General features: G+C 34.7%; 1 protein-coding gene across 2 annotated transcripts in view; it reads right to left on the bottom strand.

Moving 5' to 3' along the window:
- PCDH15 (protocadherin related 15) overlaps positions 1-23,141 on the bottom strand; it is a 775,879-nt gene that overhangs the window by 394,832 nt on the left and 357,906 nt on the right. For both annotated transcript variants that reach the window (XM_036026943.1, XM_036026942.1), the window contains exon 8: positions 13,671-13,781. In XM_036026943.1, coding sequence (XP_035882836.1) covers positions 13,671-13,781 — 111 coding nt within the window. The remainder of the gene's footprint in view (positions 1-13,670; positions 13,782-23,141) is intronic.

Raw genomic sequence — 23,141 nt, 5'->3', positions numbered from 1 at the left:
ATCAATTGGTTGTCTCCTGCATATGCCCCAAATGGGGACTGAACCTGAAACCTAGGCACATGCCCTAGACAGAATGGAACCCACTACTTTTCAGTTTGTGGGTTCATGTTCAATCAACTGAGCGACAATGGTCAGGGCTTTACTTGCCCTTTGAGAAGAACAATTAGCAAGTGAAGATGGACCTTTTTTCCTTCCAACTCAGTTTTTTTTAATGTTTCAATCAATTTAGATTTATTAGATTATATGGGTTATTTTAAGAACATGCCTCAGAAAAGAAAAATGAGGAAGAACATAAAAAGAAGGAAAGAAAATAAAACTCACCAGGACTGTTGTACTTTTATTAAAGAAATGTTTTTGTATGTCTCATGATTTTCTTCTGGTCTAATGTATTTTGAATTCATTACTTGTCTACATGTAGTCTACTGGTATCATTAAAATAACATAGTGTTCCAAATTTTTAAATAAGAGTTGTTTTACTTGTCTCTTCATTCTTAGGAATTATGTTTCAACTTTTTTCCTTTTTCACTAGACATATTTCTGAGAGAACAGTTTTTCTTGTTTGTTTTTTATTTTGTTTTCCATTTTTATTGAGGTATAACTAACTTACAGGACTGTATAAGGTCATTAACTTGACTTATATATATTGAGAAATGATTGACACAAGTTTCATTACTATACATAATCTCATATCTTAAAACTTAAAAAAATGTTTTCCCTTATGAAGAGGATTCCCACCCCAGCACTTAACAACTCTCCAGCCCTTCTTTTCAGGGGGGTTGACTGCATTCTGGTCTCCTTCCCACTGTAATGGCTTTGAATGAAGTCTTCTTTACCCATTTAACTTTGTCCAGTGCAGTTTTTGCTTTGACAATACACTGTTATTAACTAAGATCCATATTTCATTGGGATTTTCCTAGTTTTTAACTAATGTCCACTTTCTGTTCCAGGATCCCATCCAGAATACCACTTTACACTTAGTCATCATGTCTTCTTAGGCTCCTTTTTCCTCTGGCCATTTAACAGGCTCCCTTTGCTTTTGATCACCTGGATAATTTGCACTACTGTACTAATAAGGTACTTTGTAGATGTCCCTCAATGGGGCTTTACATAATGATTTTCCTAAAGATTAGACTGGCATTGGGGGTTGGGGAGACCATGGAGGTAAAGTATCATTTCATCACATTATATCTAAAGTATATATTAACATGATTTATCTCTTATGTTAACCTTGATCACCTGGTTGAGGTTGTGTCTGTCAGATTTTCCCATTGCAGTTTCTCTTTCTTTTTTCCCTCTCCAGGTCTTTGAATAGGAATCATCATGTGCAGCCCATATTAAGGAGTGAGAGTGATTCCATCAGAAATTTATATTAATTATGTTGATCTAAAGGGTGTTTATCATGAGGGCATAAGGAAGAAACATTGGACCCATTCGTCCCTATCCAGAACATTTACTATGAAAGTAGTAGTGAGTTTATCATTCATGATGGTAGAAACTAGAAATGTCATTTCTTTGTGTTTGACTATCTTAAAAAATCATTATTTTTTCTGTATCTTTAAAATTCTGTTTTGCATATCCTAACTACAAAAAGTAATTGCAGTCACACATATGTTCAGAGCAGCACTATTCATAATAGCTAAATATTGGATACAGTTGAAACATCCATCAGTAAGTGAATGGATAGACAATTTTAGTGTTTGTGTGTGTGTGCAATAAATAACACAGCCACAGAAAAAAGGAAGTATTGATATATGCTACACTTTAATAAACATTCAGAACATCATTCTAAGTAAAAAAAAAAACAGATTAAAAGGTTACATGTTGTATAATTTCATTTATATGAAATATTCTGGATAGGTAAATTCAAAGAGACAGTACACAAATGGGTGGCTGCAAGGAACTGGGAGAGCAGGGATGAGAAGCCACTGCTAGAGGTAACAGAGTTTCTTTCTGGACAGATGAAAATATTTGGGAAATAGAGCTGGTGGGTGCCCAACAATGTGAGGGTGCCAAACGCCACTGAATTGTTCACTTTAAAATAGTTGATTTTATGTTACATGAATTTACTTCATTAACTTTTAAAAATTAAGTAATACACTAATAGATTTTTATTTTACTTTATGTAGCTTACAAAATGTTTTCCTATGTGATATTTAGAGACATTGATATTTGTTTAGCAATTTAAAAAATTTCCCCCTTTCTTAAGCTTTTTTTTTACCCATCTTTTACTCCCTCTCCTTTCAACTATCAGCTTATTCCCCATATCTATGGACTTGTTTCTGATTTGTTTATTAATTTGTTTTATTTTTTGTTTTTAGATTCCACATAAAAGTGAAAGTACATGATGTTTATCTTTCTTTGTCTGAATTATTTCACTTAGCGTAAGTGAAATAATTCGCCCCAAACTTGGATCCAACCTGCAACCTAGGTATGTGCCCTGATATGGAATATAATCTTCAGCCTTTTAGTTTATGGGACAATGCTCCAACCAAATGAGCTGCTTGGCCAGGACCCATATGCTTTATCCCTTCATCTATCTATGAACATCTAGGTTGCTTCTACATCTTGGATATTATAAGTAATGTTGCAGTGGACATGGGGGTACATGTATTTTTTTGAATGAGTGTTTTATTTTTTTTAGATAAATAATCTTAGAAGTAGAACTGCTTTGTCATTTGGCAGCCCTATTTTTGATTTTTTGACCTCTGCAATGTTTCCCAGTGACCCAATTTACAATCCCTTGAACAGTGTATAATGATTCATTTTTCCCAACATCCTCAAAAGCACTTATCTGTTGATTGATTGTTAGTGGCCATTCTGACTGGTGTAACATGATATCTCATTGTTGTTTTGATATGCATTTCTCTGATGATTAGCGATTTTGAACATGATTTCATATGTTGTTGGCCATTGGTACGTCCTCTGTGGAGAAATGTCTACAGGTCCTTTGCACTTTTTTTAATTAATTTTTTGGGGGTGTGAAGTTGTATGGCATCCTTATATGTTTTGGAAATTGATCCCTTATCAGATGTAGTTTGTCTTTTCATTTTGTTGATGGTTTCCTTCTCTGTGCAAAAACTTGTTAATGTTATTTAGTTTAGTAGCATATGTTTATTTTTCCTTAAAATTATACTTTTAGTGTATAAATTTTAGCATATATAAAAATCTTAATTTAAAGTAAATTTATGGGTTTACTTTAAATTTTGTAAAATACAACTGGATCATAAACCCTACCAGTTTAAAATTATGACTGAATTTTCACAAAAAAACCTGTATCAATTGCAATTTAAGAAAAAAACGTTACATAAGTAACATTTTATGTGATCTTGAATGTGGCGAGACTATTTTAATATTCCAGAATCAGTATTTTCATATTGGCATGTTACGCAGCCTTATACCTTATACGTCACCACCAGAACACTGCAGTGGACAAAGTAGAGTGTTTTCTATCCTGTCTTTTTTTTTTCAGTCTTTTAAAAACAAATCTCTTACTATTCCATAAAATGGATACAAGTGCCTAAAAAAGGGTATATATTTACTAACAATAATTTAGCCTTTTATCTCATACTGGGAAAGATATCACTTATAAAGTGCTGATGTATAAAATGTGCATTTTTAAGTGGAAAAAAAAGGACTGAAGAATATATTGCAAGGGGCAGGAAGAATAATTTTCCTTCCACCTATCTATATTCTTCACTGAGACTTTCCAGTACCAAAAGATAGATTATCAGTAGAAAAACAACAAGTTTAATAGTATTCATGTCTCCTATATTCATGGGAGATGCTACAAAAACTGGGTAACCTCCGAATGGCCCTAACCACCATCTATCTGAAACACCATCTCCAACTAGAGACAAAAGGAAAAGAAGATATTGGCAGGCAGAGAGACAGGTTTTTAGACAAAGCATAGTAAATTAGGGTATGGTTGTTATTCAAATTTAAGTTCCTGCCTTATGCATTAATAAATTTCTACAGATTTTGTCATCCTTCTATTCCAGATACTAAAAGGGACACAGCTTAACAAATGGAGCTTTCCCTTATAATTGTAAATTGCTCTTACAAAAGGGAAACTTCTAATTGGTTTTCAGAGCTTCTCTTCTGTCTTTTTGTTTTGTTTTGTTTTGTTTTGCTTTTAAATAATCAGACTAAAATAATTCTAATATCAAAGAATCATTTTAGGGGTGAAAAATTCTGCTTCTCTTTATTATAATGAATAGAGATGTAGTAATGAAAAATACCAACATCATTTCTACATATGTCAAGATTCCCCACAACTTGTCACCAAAATATATAACATAATGAGAAATATGAAAATAGGTCTCATTCATACTTCTAACTTGTGAGCCCATGGAAGGTGTTAATCTATGATGATTTTCTCCCATTTCAAACCAAATTGGATCTTAAAAATATATCTAAAGTCGTCGCTGGTAATTGAAAAAAATGAAAAAACACCTTTTGCTCTTTCTAGTAAAATGTTACTGCTCAACACTATTCTATGTAAAAGAAATAATGTTATAAATTTGGAGTGGTATAAATAAAATATGCTTATTTGAATAAATATTTTATGTGATTCCATTAAGTTTACATTTGTGTTCACTGCTATGTGAAAATCCAACACATATTTAAAAACTACCCAAAAATTCTTCTTTCTTTCTCTTATTTTCCTTCCTCATTTCTTTTTTGTGTTCTTATAAGAATAAGATAATATTTAACATTTTAAACATTTGCAAGTAAGACATGCTATTAACTTAGAAAATGTGATGACAAGCATGCATGTGTTATCCAAGTTGGTTTCATTAGTGTTTACACAATGTGCATTACTATTTCACATATCATTCATACACGGGCTAACATTAAACAAGTACATAAAACCCTTAGCTAACTTCCATAATTGTGAGTGTGGTTGTGCAAGGAAATATAGAATAACCAAGCATAAAAACTGACATACAGGAATTTAAAATCATACACATATCTTCAACACAATCTAGAAAATCCTAGAAAGGAATTTCAACAAGATATGGGCCTGAAGCTGGCAGGAGCATCCTTAATGACTCACAGAAAAGTGGTATTGCCCTGGTCCCTGAGCCCTTACCATCTTGACTCAAAGTCTCCAAATATCTGGCCCCATAGGATGGCAACACAATGTATGACTCTTTGTAGTCATGCTATAAAATAAGGTCTGGCATAGCAAAGACCCCCATTGCTTTTGAGTGAATGATTTACTATGTAAGTAGTAATTCTCATCAATACATTTCAAGAAAGAATTTACAAAAATATGTGCCTAGTAAAACTGCACAGAAAGTTACTTTTATAAATATCTCAGAGAAAACTAACATACCACAATGCATTTTTTACAAAGCACATTGATATAAAGCTGAAAATATTTCAACTGTGATAATGTAAACATAATAAAACAACTCTAATGACTTTGATTCTTTCAAAATAGAGAAAATTCTAGTTTTTAATTCATTCAGTACCTGCTCTATATTGAGAAGTATATTAAGTTTAATAGTGATTGCATGGAGCGGGGCCAGGAAAGATGTGGACTCTTAAAAAATGCTATGAAATTATATATAACCTGGTTTTAAAATGAGTGTGAGGCAAACATGCCAATGTTCCAATTTATTTTTGAGGCAATATCACAGGAAACTTGGAATAAAGAGACTTCTTATACTTATATACTTAGTATTCAAGTAATTTGTAATTTAATAAAATGGCTAGAAGCACCTACCAAACTCACTCAGAGATACATATATTAAAGGCTCATTACCTTATCAGGTATTTGCAGTAGAGAAAGAAAAAGTAAATATTGCAACATAATTAAAGTTGCTCTGAGTCTTTTGACCCTAACTCAGTTACCTAAGACCTTGAAGGTTTGTGTCCCATTTCTGTTCACCAATGATAGATAGAATACCGCTGACTAAAAATTTAAAACTTAGCGACTTGAATCTGTTAAATTTCTACATTCAAAAAGGAAAGCAGCAGTAACAAGATTGCCTTGGTCTAAATCACTTTAGAAGCGTTCTCTGTTATTTTTTTTTCTTGAAATTTTATTTTTGCTTGCACTGTTCACCAATTTTAAAATTTGAATGCATCGCAGTAGACAGGATAGTACCGTAGTTTACTTGAACTACCTTCCTTCTTTACTTGAACATTTATAAATGTTAAACTATTGACCACCCCCATCCCATTCCAGTCTCACTCCCCAGAATATGCCTAAGAAACTGGCAGAGCTAAAAACCAATGGGTGTAAAATTAGCACTTATTCCATATATCAATAGGAAGTAGATAGGTCAGAATGGGAGTTATTTCTGAAAAGTTGTTTACATAGATTGAATTTAAAAGTATAGACGTGATTTTTGGTACCCAAGCCCATACAATTGTAATGTTTTGAAGGCAAACCTAATAAGCCACCTGAATGTGTGCCATTTCAGGGTACTGAATATTTTGAATTAACATGCAAGAACAACACTCCGACTCCCCTTCATCCCTCTGAAAGCAGGAAATGAATCTCCAATGTGAAAAATACCCTACCGGTTTTAGGACTTTAGAAGGCATCCTTATCACTAGAAATAGATACTTTAGGGCCCAGAAGGCTACAAGCACATCTTGTCAGTCCTCACTAATTTACTATCCCAAGCTAAACCTCTTTGTTTTGCCATTCTTTACAAATTTACTTTTTCCTTGTCTAAAGCCATAACAGATGCCTGCTTTGGTTACTTCTTTGAGATTTACTTTTTTATGGGGCTTTTTTGTATATAAAATTAAATGTATTGTCCTCCTGTTAATCACTCTATTAGGCTGGCTAAACAACCTAAAAGGGAATTTAGTAAAAGGTTTCTGCCCTTGGATTTTATACAACTTTTAAAATATGCTTAGTCATTAAAAGAGCTAAGAATGAAATAGTAATTGTATATTTTTTAAAATTTTATTTTTTATTAAAGGCAGCTAGTGTCTCTTCTCTAGAAGTTTGATTTTGATTAAAAAAAAAAAGAATAGCCCCCTAATGATAATCCAGAAATTGTTCTTGCTATGCTTCTAAATAAAATGTAAACTTTTTATTTCTCACAATTGTTTAAGGGGTCTTGATATGCCCTCTTAATGTTTCTCTTAATGGGTCTTAATGCCCTCTTAATATTTCCCTCAGGATAAAAGTAATAAAAGAGAGTTGCTTTGAAGAAAATCTATGTATAGAGATGAATTTTATTTTTTTGTAACTCAAGATAACATCTAAATTGGAGTCTGTGGTAACAGGATTTATTAGAAATTTCAAAAAAAAAAAGAAAATCTCATTGATTTTTATACTTCTCTGAAATTCCTTTCTGAGATTTTTTTTCTGCTTTTCTCTATGATTAATCATTCCCTCATTGATGGTCATATTGAATATAAAAAGTGTAGATAATAAATGTGCAAATTTTCTCAAGAAAACCAGTGATATGTATGTATGTATGTATGTATACATATATGCATGTATATACAGTATATTTTATTGATTCTGCTATTACAATTATCTCACTTTTTCTCCCCTTTATGCCCCACCACCCTGCACCACTCTGCACCACCCCTTCTACCAGCATTCCCACCCCTTAGTTCATATCCATCATGCATATAAGTTCTTTGGCTTCTCTATTTCCTATACTATTTTTAATCTCTTCCTGTCTATTTCATTCCTACCAGTTATGCTTCTTATTCCCTGTAAATTTCCCCCGCCCCACTCTCCCCCTTTCCCTTCCGCACTGATAACCCTCCATGTAATCTCCATTTCAGTGATTCTGTTCCTGTTCCAATTGTTTGTTTAATTTGCTTTTGTTTTTGTTTTTGTGTTTTTAGGTTCAATTGTTGATAGTTGTGAGTTTGTTGTCATTTTACTATTCATAGTTTTTATCTTCTTCTTTTTCTTAGATAAGTCCCTTCCTATAATAAAGCTTAATGATAACTAACTCCTCAACTTTATCTTATCTGGGAAGCACTTTATCTGCCCTTCCATTCTAAATGATAGCTTTGTTGGATAGAGTAATCTTGGATGTAGGTCCTTGTACTCCATGACTTTGAATACTTCTTCCATGATTTTGAATATAGCCCCTTCTTGCCTGTAAGATTTCTTTTGAGAAATTAGATGATAGTCTTATGGGAACTTCTTTGTAGGTAACTGTCTCCTTTTCTCTTGCTGCTTATAAGGATTCTCTTGTTATCTTTAATCTTGGGTTATTTAATTATGATGTGCCTTGGTGTGTTCCTCCTTGGATCCCACTTCTTTAAGACTCTTGGGGCTTTCTGGACTTACATGTCTATTTCCTTCATCAGATTAGGGAAGTTTTCCTTCATTATTTTTTCAAATAAGTTTTCAATTTCTTGCTCTTCCTCTTCTCCCTCTGGCGCCCCTATGATTCAGATGTTGGAATGTTTAAAGTTGTCCCAGAGGTTCCTCTGACTCTCCTTATTTTTTTTTAATTCTTATTTCTTCATTCTGTTCCAGTTGAATGTTTATTTTTTTTCCTTTTTCCTCCCTAATCTTGACTTGAGTCCCAGTTTTCTTCCCTTCACTATTGCTTTTCTGTATATATATATTTTTTTCTTTTTTTAACTTTACATAGCCTTCACTTCTTCCTTTATCTTGTGACTGTACTCAACCATTTGTGTAAGCATCTGATTACCGGTGTTTTGCACACTGCATCTGATAGGTTGGCTGTAGGGAACTGCTTCAAATGGCTGGGAAATGTAGCTCAACCCTCACATGGAAAACCAATGGGGTGTGTGTGGCACACAGGACCAGGCCTATGGAGAGGTTTTCCCTTGGGGAATCAGGCTTGCATTGTACCTAGACTGCTATGAGACTTGCTTTTGCTAAAACTCCCTCACTCTGAATTGAAACAGGGCTTACTGCAGCTTCCTAAAATCTGAGCCAAACCTCCCAAGTATGGAGTGTGACTGGTTGAAACACTTTCCCTCTGGGTCTGCAACATTCTTCTCTTTGAAGTAATTAACAACATTCTTTCCTTTGTTATCTGTAAAAGGTAATCCCCTGCAGTGAACCTGTGCATAGTAAATGAGGACAACCCTCCCTGTAATGTACCCAGAGCAGCAATAAAAGCTGGTCCAGGTGGGGACTGGCTCCTTGGGCCTCTTGCCCCCCTCTGTCTCAGAGAGTAACCACACCATCCCTTTTTCTCCACAGGACTTCTGTTGTTTGTGTGTATTTGTTCATGAGCAGCCATAACATACATGAACCTTGCAGACAAGAATCTGCCACAGTTGTCTATTTCATCATCATTTAGTTCTTTTCTGGACTTATAATCTGTTCTTTCATTTAAGCCACATCTCTTTGTCCTGGAGCACCTGTTCCATTGTAAAGGGTAGACCCTTAGGTATTCTCCAGAGCAGGGCAACCCACTTCACTTTGTTGTGGTGCTGTATTTGGGAGAAGCTGTCAGAGAGGGAATAATGCAGTTTGCTCAGCTCTTATCCCACTCTTACTCAGTTCCCCCACTCCCCACAAGCAGATTGTATCCTGTCAGGTGTTACCCTGTTGCTAATTCCCAGGTGAGTTGGCTTGTATACATTCTAGGATCTGTGTGTTCCTCCACCAGACTCTCCTGTGAAACTGGGAGTTTCTCTCACAGCTGCAACTCCCATAGAATTTTACAGCCAGAGGTTTTGAGGCTTTTGTTTCCCGCTCTGGAACCCTGGGTTACACAGTCTATCTCATTTGCTATTTATTCCTCCCAGCTTATCTGCATGCAAATGTGGGACTTTCTGGTCTTCTGCCACCACCTTGCCCACCTGGTCCACCAGCTGCCACCTTGCCATGTGTTCTCTCTACTCCAGCTTCCCACAAACTTAGGCTGTTTCCAGATCTTGGCTATTATAAATAATGCTGTTATGAAGATAAGGGTGCAAATATTGTTTTAAATTCATATTTCTGGATTTTTATGATATTTTCACAGTAAAAAACCCCAAATACCATATGACCTCACTTATATGTGAACGCTAATGAACAAAATAAACTAACAAACAAAAGAGAAACAAAGGCATAAATACATAGAACAGATTGACAGCTGTTGGAGGGGAGTGGGAAGAGGGGAACTAGAAGAAAACAGGTGAAGGGATTAGCCCAAGAATATATATGTATGACACATGTACAGAAATAACAGCATGGTGATGACCTGATGGTTGAGGGAGGGTGGATCAGGGGCCAGGTAGAGTTGGGAAAACAGACAAAGAGTGGGGACAACTGTAACAGAGTAAACTGTTAAAAATATCCTCTCAAAACATGCCCTGGCTGGCATAGCTCAGTGGATTGAGTGCGGGCTGAGAACCAAAGCATCGCAGGTTCGATTCCCAGTCAGGGCACATGCCTGGGTTGCAGGCCATGGCCCCCAGCAACCACACATTGATGTTTCTCTCTCTCTCTCTTTCTCCCTCCCTTCCCTCTCTAAAAATAAAATAAAAAATCTTTAAAAAAATTATCCTCTGGAAACAAAAACACTAGAAATGAATCTTTTTTAGTTACCATTCACATGTTGTACTGTATGTTTTAAATTTATATAAAAATTATTTTATAGATAAATATAAATCTTTCAACTTCTCTCCCATGCCATTCCTTCCTTTCAATGATTCATGTATATACTTCTATCTCATAATTTTTTCCCTGACATGCTAAAAACTTATCACTCTCTCCCTAGTTATGAGTAGTCTAGTAAACTGAATAAAAATTGTTTCAAATGTCTTTATAAACATTTAAAATTTAGATGGCAATTCAGATTTCTGTTACATTACATTTCTTTAAAAAGTTAGCTCATTTTAAATAGTGAAATAAAAATTAGCTTTCAAATACATACCATAAAAATCTGACATTTTTGGTGATTTTCATTGGAGATCCTGAGTCAGAAAAGGGAAATTGTATCATTTGTTCACATATTCCCTTACATAGAAATTTTTTTTAAACATTTGAGTGTTTGGAGAAAGTTCTGAGAGGCCTGTTTCATATAGATATAGGGAAATATACTTTTCCTATATTCATAGTTTTCTCTCTAGCCTTTTCCACTGGAAACCAAGACAGCTCACATTGACTTGAAAACAAAACAAATCTTACAAATATTTAATGCAAGCCTAGAAATTTGGCTTTAAAATTTATATTTCTATCTCTACTTACCCAAACATACACACACACAGACTATATATGTATATGTGTGTATATATGTAAATATATATATATATATATATATATATATATCTCCTTTCTGATGAAATATCTCTAAGAAAGGGAAAAATAGCCATTTAATAGCACCTTGTTACACATACAAGTTACCCTTGTTAAAAAAGAAACCCACAGGCCCAGAATAGTGTCACTTGTGCTAAAGCCCATTATACCAAACCTAGGTTTACTTACTACCTGACCTAACTTCAGTTTTGATCTTCACCAGAAATATAATCTTAATCAACCAGTCTGGAAGTTTCTGGCCAAGCACCAGTAGAGTGATCTGTCACACAGGCCCTCTTCATTTTCCAAGGGAGGAAGAGGCACTCTGCATAATAAAACCCTAGGCTTTCTGTACCCGCCCCCAAAGATGATGTCCTCCTGGTCTAAATATAATTATTTCCTTTATTTTGCTAATACCTTCTCACTTCACCCTTCTTTATATAAAAATTTTCCATTTTATACAATCCCTCCAAGCAACCTTCTACTTGGTTGATGGGATGTTGTCAGCTTCCCGAATTGTGTAATAAAGCCAATTAGATCTTCAAATTTACTTGGCTGGATTTTGGGTTTTGACCTCTTACCTGTGGGATATATTCCATATCCCCCAGTGGATGCCTGAAACCACAGGTGCTAGCTACCAAACCATGTATATACTGTTTTTTCCTCTATATACATATCAATGCTGATGTTTAATATTTTTTATTGTTGTTCAGTTACAGTTGTCCCTATCCCCTCCACCTCCCACATTTAATCCCCCCACACCCATTGTCTTTGTCTATGGGTCCTTTGATAAAGTTTAATTGATGAGTTAGGCACAGTACGAGAGTAACAAAAATAACCAAGAATAAAATAGAATAATTATAACAATGTACTGTAATAAAAGTTATATAAATGACTTCGGGGTCATTACTAAATAAAATAGGAATTACTTGGTCATAAGCTCTGCATTGCTGTGACAATTAGATGGTTAACAAGTGACTAATGGGCAAGTAGAATATACGGCATGGATACTCTGGACAAGGGAGTGATTCACTTCCTTGACAGGACAGAGCGGGGCAACATGACATCACACTGCTGAGAAAGGCACACAATTTAAAATTTATAAATTTATTTCTGTAATTTCTCTTTTAATATTTTCAGACTGTAGGCGATGGAGGGTAACTAAAACCACAGAAAGGGAAACTGCAAATAAGGGGGGAAGCCTGTAAACCCGTTCAGAATGGCTGACGGAGGATGCTTTCCTTTTGCCACTCCCTGCTGCCTCTTTCTGTTCTGCTATATGAGTACGATTACAATGCATAGAAGTAGTTAAACACACACAATGGCTTTGGAGTCTGACTACCTCTTCAGAATATGGATGGCCCTCTCTGTTGGTATGGGACTTTTCCAGTGTTTACAGCTATCTGTGGCCATTCTGTTAGTTTTCCCCCTAAAATGCCAGTCCCATTCTTCTCAGTAGCAACATTATTTGTTTGTTTGTTTTTTGTTTTTCTTTTTTCCAGGTCATCAGTGTGCCATACTTGCTGTCATCCAGAGATGATTGTCTCATTTCCCTTTACCACACACAGACTTCCTCAACTTTCCTTCTATGCTGACTCATGTGATCCATTCTGTAATGGGAAAGGATGCTGGGAAAGTGTCCTCTCAGATAAAAGGAAACAAAATCAACAAACATAAAGAGTCCTAGGTTTACCACTCTTTCCTTTTGCTTTCTTTCAGACTTGAAATATAGTTGTTTTGCTTATGGCTATAATACTCATTAAAGCCCAGCAGACATGGCATTGGAAAAATGACCAGTTTTCAAGGGAAGGAGAGAATTTAAGGATAGAAGGAACTCGAACTTGGTGATACACATGAGCTTTCAAACCAACCATTGAACCACATCAATCTAAGGATTTTATTAAAATAATAACATTATTAATAATAATAATAAAAAATGTCAAAGTTATATAAGGAACTGTCCACATGTCATGGTTATGGTCATAGTAGCTAATATTTAGTGAACAACTATTCAATAAATCATAGCTATGAGGGAAAAGATTTCCAATCTGGCAGTTCTCTACATCCAGTATCTTTGGAATCCCCTGAGGAGCTAATAAAAATGCAGGTTTTTCACTTCTTCCCTATGAAATTTGTATTTAGAGGATGTGAGGCTCAGTGCCAAGGTGATTCTGCTTTGTTTGTTTGGTGGATCATGTTCTGAGAAATATTTCAGTATGAGCTAAAAAACAATTATTGAAGAGTGGGTACCAGTGATTCAGAGAGTGAAGTTTACGGTGAGTAGAAACAACCTTCACGCCCCATTACATCCCACTTCCCATGCAGAAGAATACAGTGAACTACACCGAGGGCAGTACTTTCCTGTTGAGGCTGCAAATTATACTGAGCACTCTAAGAGCTCTTCAATATTTTAAACAAGCTCTTACTTCATATGTTCCCTGGAGAAAAATAAGAGTATTCGAATACTCACATTAGCTTGAATGATGACAAAGTAGCGTGTCTTATCTTCATAGTTGAGCCTTTTCCTTAACACTACATTTCCAGTCAACATGAGGGGAATTTCAAAGGTTTCATTGGATGCCTGCAAATAAGTAAAGATACGGATATGAAATCATTTGAATATAAGATGAATTAGGGATTCAATATTGTAGTTTAGTCTGCTTGAAAGTTACAGAGGCCATGCTTATCACCTGAATATAGAATGTGAGTGAGTGTATGCTTCTGATTTAATATTCTTACTTCTCAAAACTTTTCATTTTGATCAATGGGTTTTATCAGAGTCCTTTGATAATGATAACTAGGAAATTAGTTCCTTGTGATAGTTTTTCTTTTATGTGACTAGGTTACTTGTAAACCTAAGTCTAGTGATATAAAAATCTTCCCTGTTATATTACCTTTTCAATATGTGTTTTTATCACCAAAGTGTTCAAACATTCCAATGTGTGATTTCTACATAATACTCCCTTTCAACATTGGTGCCCATTCCGTATTCTCAGCATTTTCAAGTATTAAATACAACTATTAACTTGAAGACCTGATTATGTAAAAAAGAATCTGTGTTACAGGTTATTTTTAATTCGGATCTGAAAACTGCTGCTCATTAGTTGGTTCCTACCCTGTCAGGGATTGAGTTTCTTCCTGGTAACATGCATATCATAAGGGCAATCTCCAACATGCCTTTCCTCAGTGTAAGACAGTGTATTTACACATCCTAGAGAACATAATTTATAAGATCAATCAGTGTCTTAGCCTTAAAAAGAACTTACATCACTCTTGTGTTTTAGTTTCATTTAGAAGATTGATAAAACTGTCTCTCAATAACCACAACAAATCAGTTTTACTTCCAGCATTAGAACATTCCTGTTTACTTGAGTTGTGTAGTTGTGACTGTGCATGTGGTTGTGGGTACCAGATGAAATACTTAGCTTGGATCTACATCAGATTGTTTCAGCAGGAGGAGGAAGAAGAGGAGAAGCAGGAGAGCAAGAAGGGGGAGAGAGAGGGAGAGGGAGAGGAGAAAAGTAGAAGGAGAAGGCAAGGGAAGAAGGAAAGAAGCATGTGTGTGTGCATGTGTACACTCTCAACTGACACAAGGAGAGTCACTTAGGAAACAAGACTTAATGAGAGAACAGCCAACCCAAATCTCCCACCTCAAGCTTATTCAAGGAATTGTGAGCAAATTAACCTTCAATGTCTATAGATGTGATCTCTCCCTTTTCCTCCTTTTCTCCCTCTCTTCCTGACCTCCTCTCTTTCTGGTATACAGTCACACATGAAGTACACATTTGATAATATATACTTTAGAATAATTTATTTTGTAGTAATGTAAACATTTTTGCAGATCTTTCTTGGATATAGCTGCTTAAAATAATACTTTTAAATATAAATACAGAAAATGTATCATGAAGGATATTTACAGTTTAAAAAAAGGCATTTGATGTTTTCTTTAAATATTTGCCTACTTAAACATTGCTGCTTTTATCTATATGAATGTGACTCCCAGTTATTCAAGGGGAGTGTAAAAACCAATTTAGTATAAATAAGTTAATTATGGGGAAACTTTAATTAATAATTTCCATCTACACTGTGAAACACAACTCAATGTGTTACTATAATTGCTTATATATGTTCATGTATATGCACATATATGTGTATATGTACACAGAGTGTGTATATACACACATACTATATATCTGTATATATCAACACACACACACAAATTTTAGTATTCATGTGGAAGATAATGAAATACTGTGAATTGCTTACAAAAAAGAGACCTCATCCCTGGACTCAGAACTCTAAATGAGTTCAGATAACTGGTGGCTTTGAGTTTTGGGGGAGGCTATGTGCCCAACTGGAAGGAGTCTTGATTAATCTGACCCACCCATTGTAATGCCACTCTACTTACCAGTAGTTTGTTTTGGAAATGTACATGAGGTATAATTCTAGGTTACTTGGCAAATTTTTCTTGATAGTAAAAAGAGAGAAAGAAGAGGAGAAATCTCCTTTTTCTGCCCATCAATGCTGGTATACAGATAGAAAATTTGGAAGTTCAGCAGCCATTTGGGACTACTGATAGAGTTAATGTTGGAGTAAATAATATGCTAAGGATGACAGCACAGAAGTAATATAAATAGCCTAGATCTATTATCTCTGTATTGCTGAACAAATGCTGATACCACCACCTCATCGCTGAACAATATATTATAGGAGATAATAAATGACCTTGTTGCCTAAGCCCCTTTTAATTTAGTTTTCTATGACTTACAACTAAAATTACTTTGATGCATGATGGTCTCTTGTCTATGTTTCCTCATCCTGTAGTCCCTTTTCTTTTCCACGTTGGCCATGACTCTTCCCACCTGACATTTGCTCTTACTTATCTTCTGCCTAAACATTTTATCTCAGTTCTCTAGGTAGAAAATCTTCCATATCCTACTTGTAACAGCTTCTTTGTCACCCAATTTAGGGTTAAATTTTTTATCTGATGTTACCTTATTTTTTCCAATTACTTGTTATTTAATGTATTTTGTTTCCCCTTATGGATTTTTCAAGAATATCAATCAATGGCATGGACATTCTTATATTTATGTTTCTAGCGAAGGAACTTAATGGGTGTTTATCTTGTTTTAGTTGAAAATTTCTGGTGAGCATGTGTAGATTTATTTCAAACAATATAATTAGTAATTGGGAATTTTATTTTTCTTAAGAGAACTTTTTAATTAAACTTAATTCTAGAATTTAGACAGCAGGGAAGACCTCTCTCTCTGTCTCTCAGAGGCTGTAATTTCTTATTGTTTTTCTACATCATTTTGAAGTTAATTTTTTTCTTTCTCTCTCCTTTCTCTCCCAGCTTTCCCCCACCCTCCTCTCCCTCTATCACCACTAAACTCTCTTTCCCTTCCCCCTACAAGGCTTTTCCCAGTTGTTCACATTAATGTTGCTGTGCCTTTATCTTTTAGTTCCAGGAAACAGCACAAACCCTGTGTTCTGATCAGTCTGCAGTCAGTGTTAAGCTTGTTGCTGATTAAATCAGGCCACCATGCCTTTAGCTGCTGATCCACCTATACATTGGTTGGGCTTGGTTAGGTTACTCCCCTAACCTAATTATCTTAAGTGAAAAGTCAGTGAGTAAGCAAGAACATGTGGCCCCTCCCGAATACACACACATGCACATTTAAGGACACATTAAAGTTTGCAATGAAGTTCAGTCCATCTAATTCTAAGCAATTTCCTAGGAAATTGTATTTAGAAGTTTTTGGTTGGCTTGAGAAGCATGAATGATCTAAAGTTAACATCTCAGAGAGTTGCAATGAACAGTTTTTATTGTAAATTAGGAATAATTGGGCCATTATTTTATTTGGCCATGAATTTATTGGGCCATTAGAATCTACCAGGACATAATGCAGCCTATAAAAACATTATTGAAGTATAAGATAGTAATCTACCTAAAAGTAAGCAATATCATTTTACTTAACCCAAAAGATTTTAATAATATCTGAAATTTGGACTTTGATTTATATGAAATCTGCTTCAAGATGATAATTTGTAAAACCTTCAGTATTAAACTGCGGTTTTAAATCCTGACAGGAAATGCTAACACATTACAAACAAAAAAATTATGGATCATATTTTTGTCAATTATCTCAAAGCTATAAGGAATCAAGCCTATCACAAAAGAAAAACAATCTACTTAGGAGTTGCTAAAAAATATTGCCATACACTGGAACAACATTCTAATACCTCCAAAAATGAAGCTACCCATGCATGCCGTTCAAATGTTCTCACATATTTCTGAGTGGCAATTGCAGTTAATAAGTACACTGTGCAGCTTACTTATTCTGCTAGGGACTGCTTTAAGGGATTTGTCACCAGTTCCCTCTTTAACCCTTTAGGCTCAAACTCTTCAAATGTTTAATAAACATCACATTATTCTGACATTTAAACAATTAGATAAGGAAAGTGATGTGATGGTCTATCATATAAATATTAATATCCATCATATTAATATTTTATTAACATGACTTAACAGTGAAATTTAAAACATCAGAATGATACACATTATACTTGATTTATTCCATGTAAGAGAAACTCCCCAAATTATAAATTTCTGCAGAACATGTAGTGACAAATTCTGACCTGTATTAAAAAAGCTTTTCTTTAAAAGCTTTTAAAGAAAAAGTAATTAGTCCAATGTATTATGGATAGCCTTGCTTTGCATTACCCTGAAGGCAAAAAACTAGTATTTCACAATAACTGCGATGAGCACAGTACAAATTCTTATCGTTTGCTGTCTAGAAGACTCTAATGATTAGGCATTTACAAAGTTATTCTGTCTGAATATGTCAGTCAAGAAATTGTGGATTATGTTGTAGAAACAAAACCCCCAAATTAATAGCTTAAATAAGAAAGTTTTATTTCTTACTCTACAGATCTGTACTAACACATCTCAGCAAGTAGGCTTTGTTGGTACCCCTCAGGGACTCGGGCTAATAGATGTTTCACCTCAACATGTTTTTTCCAATCACTGCAGCAGTGGGAGGGGAAATGGTGAATTGTACTTCCTTCTTTGAGCTCACATTTCATTAGTCAAAAAAAGCAATTTCTTCCATGGAAACAAAACAAAACCCTCTGGCATGTCTCCAGAGAGAGGAAGAATGAGAACTTTTTGGAAACAGCATGAATGCTTTTGCTTTCAATGTGGCCAACCAGTTCAGAAGTTCTTTATCTTCAAACTTGCTCCTTCTTTATTTTAGATAAAATTAAATAAAGAGAATGACAAAGAAAACAAAAAGTCAATTTTAATTATTCTGATGTTGTTCCTGGATTAAATAAAAGTGCTTTGTTTTGCTGAAGAGTTTATAACTTTTGACCATAATTGAAATTCTATAATTTGGAACAGTAAAAATGTTGACTTTTTTCTCATTCCACTTCTCTTACCATAATTGTCCATTCATATCTATATATCTATATATCTGTATATCTATATCTACATCTATCTATCATCTATCTATGCGTAAAAGATAATAATTCAAATGACTGTCTTCAATTTACCCTCTATTAAGATCAAAATAAAACTTCATTCTTTCTCTGTTTTGTAAGTGTATTTAAAAAATTGTAAATACTTTTTCAAAGTAGACCTGTTTATATCACATTCAACAATTATAATAATCATGCTGAAAATTTTATTAGGATTGACAGACAGATTCTTAAGGATGCTCTCTGTATCCGTACTTCCTAATAAGCAGCTTTGCAGTTTTGTAATCCCTTCCCCTTGACTATGGGCAGGACCTCTGACTTTCTTCTAACCAAGACTACATTGTAGGTGATAAACTGCCACTCTTGTGATCGCCCCATGATACATAAGACTCCATCCTGCAAACAGACTAGCTTTGAGTACTCTCCTTGCAGCTTTGATGAAAGAAGCAGTCAAGGAACTAAGGGTCATCTGTAAGAGCTGAAAGCAGCCTCCAGCCAACAGATAGTGAGAAGCCAAAGCCCTCTGTCCTGCAACCACAAAGAAAATCATTCTGACAGAAATCTGAATTTACTTGCAAGGGAATTCTTCTTTAATGAAGCCTACATATGAGAACTAATCTGGTCAACTCTTAGATTACAACCTTGTGAGAGACTAAGCAGAGGGCCAGCTAAACTATTCCCCCAGTGTAAGGCACAGAAACTGTGAAAACAAGTGTGTGTGGTTTTATGCCACTAAGTTTGTGATAGCTTGTTATATAGAAATAGACAACTAGCCCTGGCTGGTGTAGCTCAGTTGGTTGGAGCATCGTCCCATACCCCCAAAAGTCATGGATTCTATTCCCGGTCAGGGCACCTACCTAGGTTGCGTGATTAATTCCCAGTCGGGGTGCGTACAGGAGGTAACTGATCCATGTTTCTCTCTCACATCTCTCCCTCTCTCTCTCTTTTTCCCCCTTCTACTCCCTCTAAAAGTCAATAAACATATATTTAAAAAATAGGTAACTAATACATTGTGCTGCTATTCCCTAAAACATATCTAAAGGATTTGTGGTGACATGTAGTAATGGTACTTGACAACTACTACATCTTCTGAGTCTTCAACTTAATCATTTAAAGTGGTATTATACTTTATATTTCCCTGCTATTTAGAAACACAGGAGATGGTATCTTCACATGTGTTCTCGTATTGAAAAGACTTATCAATAGACAACTTAAGTTTCTGACTTTCCCATTGCTTTCTCCAATTTTCCCTTTTTAATACAGAAAATAGCCGTAGGTAGATTTGAAATGTCAGTGCTTCTGTTTATGAACTAGTGCTGAGGGCAAATTAGCTGACAGTTTATCATTGCAGCTACACAATCTTTGATGAAATAAATGCATATTCTCTTTTGTTGTTAAAATTTTGAAACATTTCCATCATTGATGCTATTGCCCAATTTTTAGGAAAGTCAGGATAATTTAGAAGCAAAAATGAGTAAAAGTACTAGTTTTCTAAAGATATATTGAAGAAAGGAACTTATTTGGAATTAATTGTTCTGCTTCTGTATAGCTAATTAGCTTGTATTTCAACTCAGTCTTTCCATTAATAACACCTGTAAACTCCAGACAAAATACAAAAGACAAATCAACAAAAAATACTTGGCATTACTGAAGAGATAAGCAAAGTCCGAATTCTGAAGGAGATTAGACACTAGAAAGAAGAGACTATGTGGGTGATTTTCCTGTTTTATGGTAGTTAGCCTGAGGGAATTCTCAATTTAGTACTTTAAGGGGGCAGTTACAACTCTGATAGAAATCCTGAACTTTTTCTGTCCTGAAGGAGTAGGGTAAAGATTTTCCATACAACTAAAACTGATGGGAAGTGAGGTGGAAATACTGGGAAAGAGAAAGCCAGAAAGAAGAGAACAAAATTGCTCTTATAAACTATATCCAAATCTGAGATCCAAGATGGTGGTGGAGTAGGTGGGTATTACACTCACCAATGATACATCTGATAAGCTGTAATATCCAAAATTTACTAAAAATGCATACAACTCAACACACACACACACATACAATTGTAAAAGTGCAAAGGATCTGAATAAAGACCTCTCCAAAGAGGACATACAGATGGCCAATAGACATATGAAAAGATTCTCAAAGTTGCTAATCATCAGAGGAATACAAATTAAAATCACAATGAGATATCACCTCACATTTATCAGAATGACTATCATCAATGAATCAATAGGCAACAAGTGTTGGTGAACCTATGGAGAAAAGAAAACCCTCTTGCCCTGTTGGTGGGAATGAAGACAGGTGAAACCACTATGGAAAACAGTATGGAATTTTCTCAAAAAATTAAAACTCTAACTTCCTTATGAGTATTCAACTTTTAGGAGTATATCACAAGAAACCCAAAACACTGATTTGAAAAAATATAAGCACTCCTGTGTTCACTGCAGCATTATTTGCAATAATCAAGATGTGGGAGCAGCCCAAGTTCCCATAGGTAGGTGAGTGAATAAAACAACTATGGCACACTTGCAGAATGGAATACTACTCATCCAGAAAAAAAGAAGGAACTCTTACCTTTTGCAACAGCATGGATGGACATGGGTAGTATTATGCTAAATGAAGTAAACTAGTCATAAAATGACAAATACCATGTAATTTCACTTATATATGGAATCTAATGAACTAAAAATATAAGCACAATAGAAACAAATTCATAGATACAGAAAACAGACTGACAGCTGTTGGGGGTGGGCACTTGAAGGGCTGTGATAAAAGTGATAGGATTAGGCTAAAAAGGAAACCTCACTGAGATAGACAACAGTACGGTGATTACCAGAGGGAGAGAGACTGTGGGGGAGGGGAAGGTAGAAGAGGGTAAAAAAGGGGATAAATGGTGAAGGAAGGAGAGACTTTGGGTGAATAACACACTATACAATATACAAATACTGTATTATAGAATTATACACCTAAATCTGTATAATTTTATTAACTAATGTCACCCAATAAATTCAATAAAAATGAAAAAAGGAAACAAACATATGTCCAAATCTTTAGTTGATCTTGAAACTAGACTACAAACAAATAATCTAAGAAAAAAATATGTACTGAATTGAGATTTGAACTCCACTGAAGAGTTTTTAGAAATTAAATCAAATCAAGTTCTTTGTGAAGATAAACCAAACAAACAAAAAATATTCTCAGCAGAATAAAATGGAATCAAGAGTCTCTCCACAATGTAACATTTACAATGTCCAGGATAGAGTCCAAAACAACTTGACATATGATGAACCAGGAAATGTGATCTCTTTTCAAGAGGGGAAAATAACCAACGAAGACCAATGTTAGAACAAGCAGACAAGGATTTTAAATCAGCTTCACATAACTATGTCTGTGCTGAGAGATGTAAAAATAAATCACAGCCAATAAATACAAACTGTAAAAATGTGGAAAATGAAGACCTGATTATACTCTCTGAAATTAAAAAAAAAATACCACTGAATAGGTTTAACAATAGAACGTAGATGACAGAAGACAGTAACCTTTGACGCAGACCAAAAGAAAATAGTTACAGATAAGTAATTAAAATATATTGAAAGTATTTGAACAAAGCCTGTATCTATGGAACAATATTTAAATCCCTAACATTCTTGTACTTGGAGTTTCAGAGGAAAAAGGATCATAGAAAAAGGCATGAAAATATTAAACAAATGATGATTGATAATTTCCTTAACTGGTGAAAAAGAAATGCAGAGATTAAAGAAGCCCAGTAATCTACTCCAAAATAGATAATTACAAAAAATAATACTCTTTCACATGCCATAGTTAAGGTGCCAAATGGACAAGATTAAAAGAAAATCTTGAAAACAACTAGAGAAAAATGACATATTGCATACTGGAAACATGATTCAAATTTCTATTGACTTCTCTTATCAGAAACACTGAAGGTCAATGTTTAAACTGATGGGAAGAACTGACTCAAAAGACAATGTATTACTGTAAGGCAGAAGTGGTTTTTGCAAATTTCTACAAGGATAAAGCAGATTCTGTAAATCAGTGAAGCACCTTGGGCTATAAACAGCTGTACACTTATTGTCTGAGTGGTAGGATTCATTCCTCATGAGCATGCAGCAGTTCAACTCCAGCTGATTGTTGTCTTGTTGGAAATCAGGACTAGTGTTGTCATATTTTTATTTCTTAAGAGAGAAGAAAAACCAACACATGGATGTGAAATTGGCTCAAAAATTATTTAAAATAACTTGTGGCCAAACAAAATGTTTGAGATTTAAATCAAATCCAGGTCTCTAATTTGCGATTTCTGCTAGTGAATAATATAACAGAAATTGTTTTAAGTAGAATAGAGCAATCAACACTTTTTACAACTTACCCTACAGTATAAGATTAATTTCAAAGAAATCATAATTATGGTTGCAAAAGCCAGAGGTGGCCATATTTCAGGTTAAATATG

The sequence above is a fragment of the Phyllostomus discolor genome, chromosome 5 (genome assembly GCF_004126475.2).
Source record: "Phyllostomus discolor isolate MPI-MPIP mPhyDis1 chromosome 5, mPhyDis1.pri.v3, whole genome shotgun sequence".
Lineage (NCBI taxonomy): Eukaryota > Metazoa > Chordata > Mammalia > Chiroptera > Phyllostomidae > Phyllostomus > Phyllostomus discolor.
The sequence above is the reverse complement of the archived record's forward strand: the minus strand, read 5'-3'. Positions and strand labels throughout refer to the sequence as shown.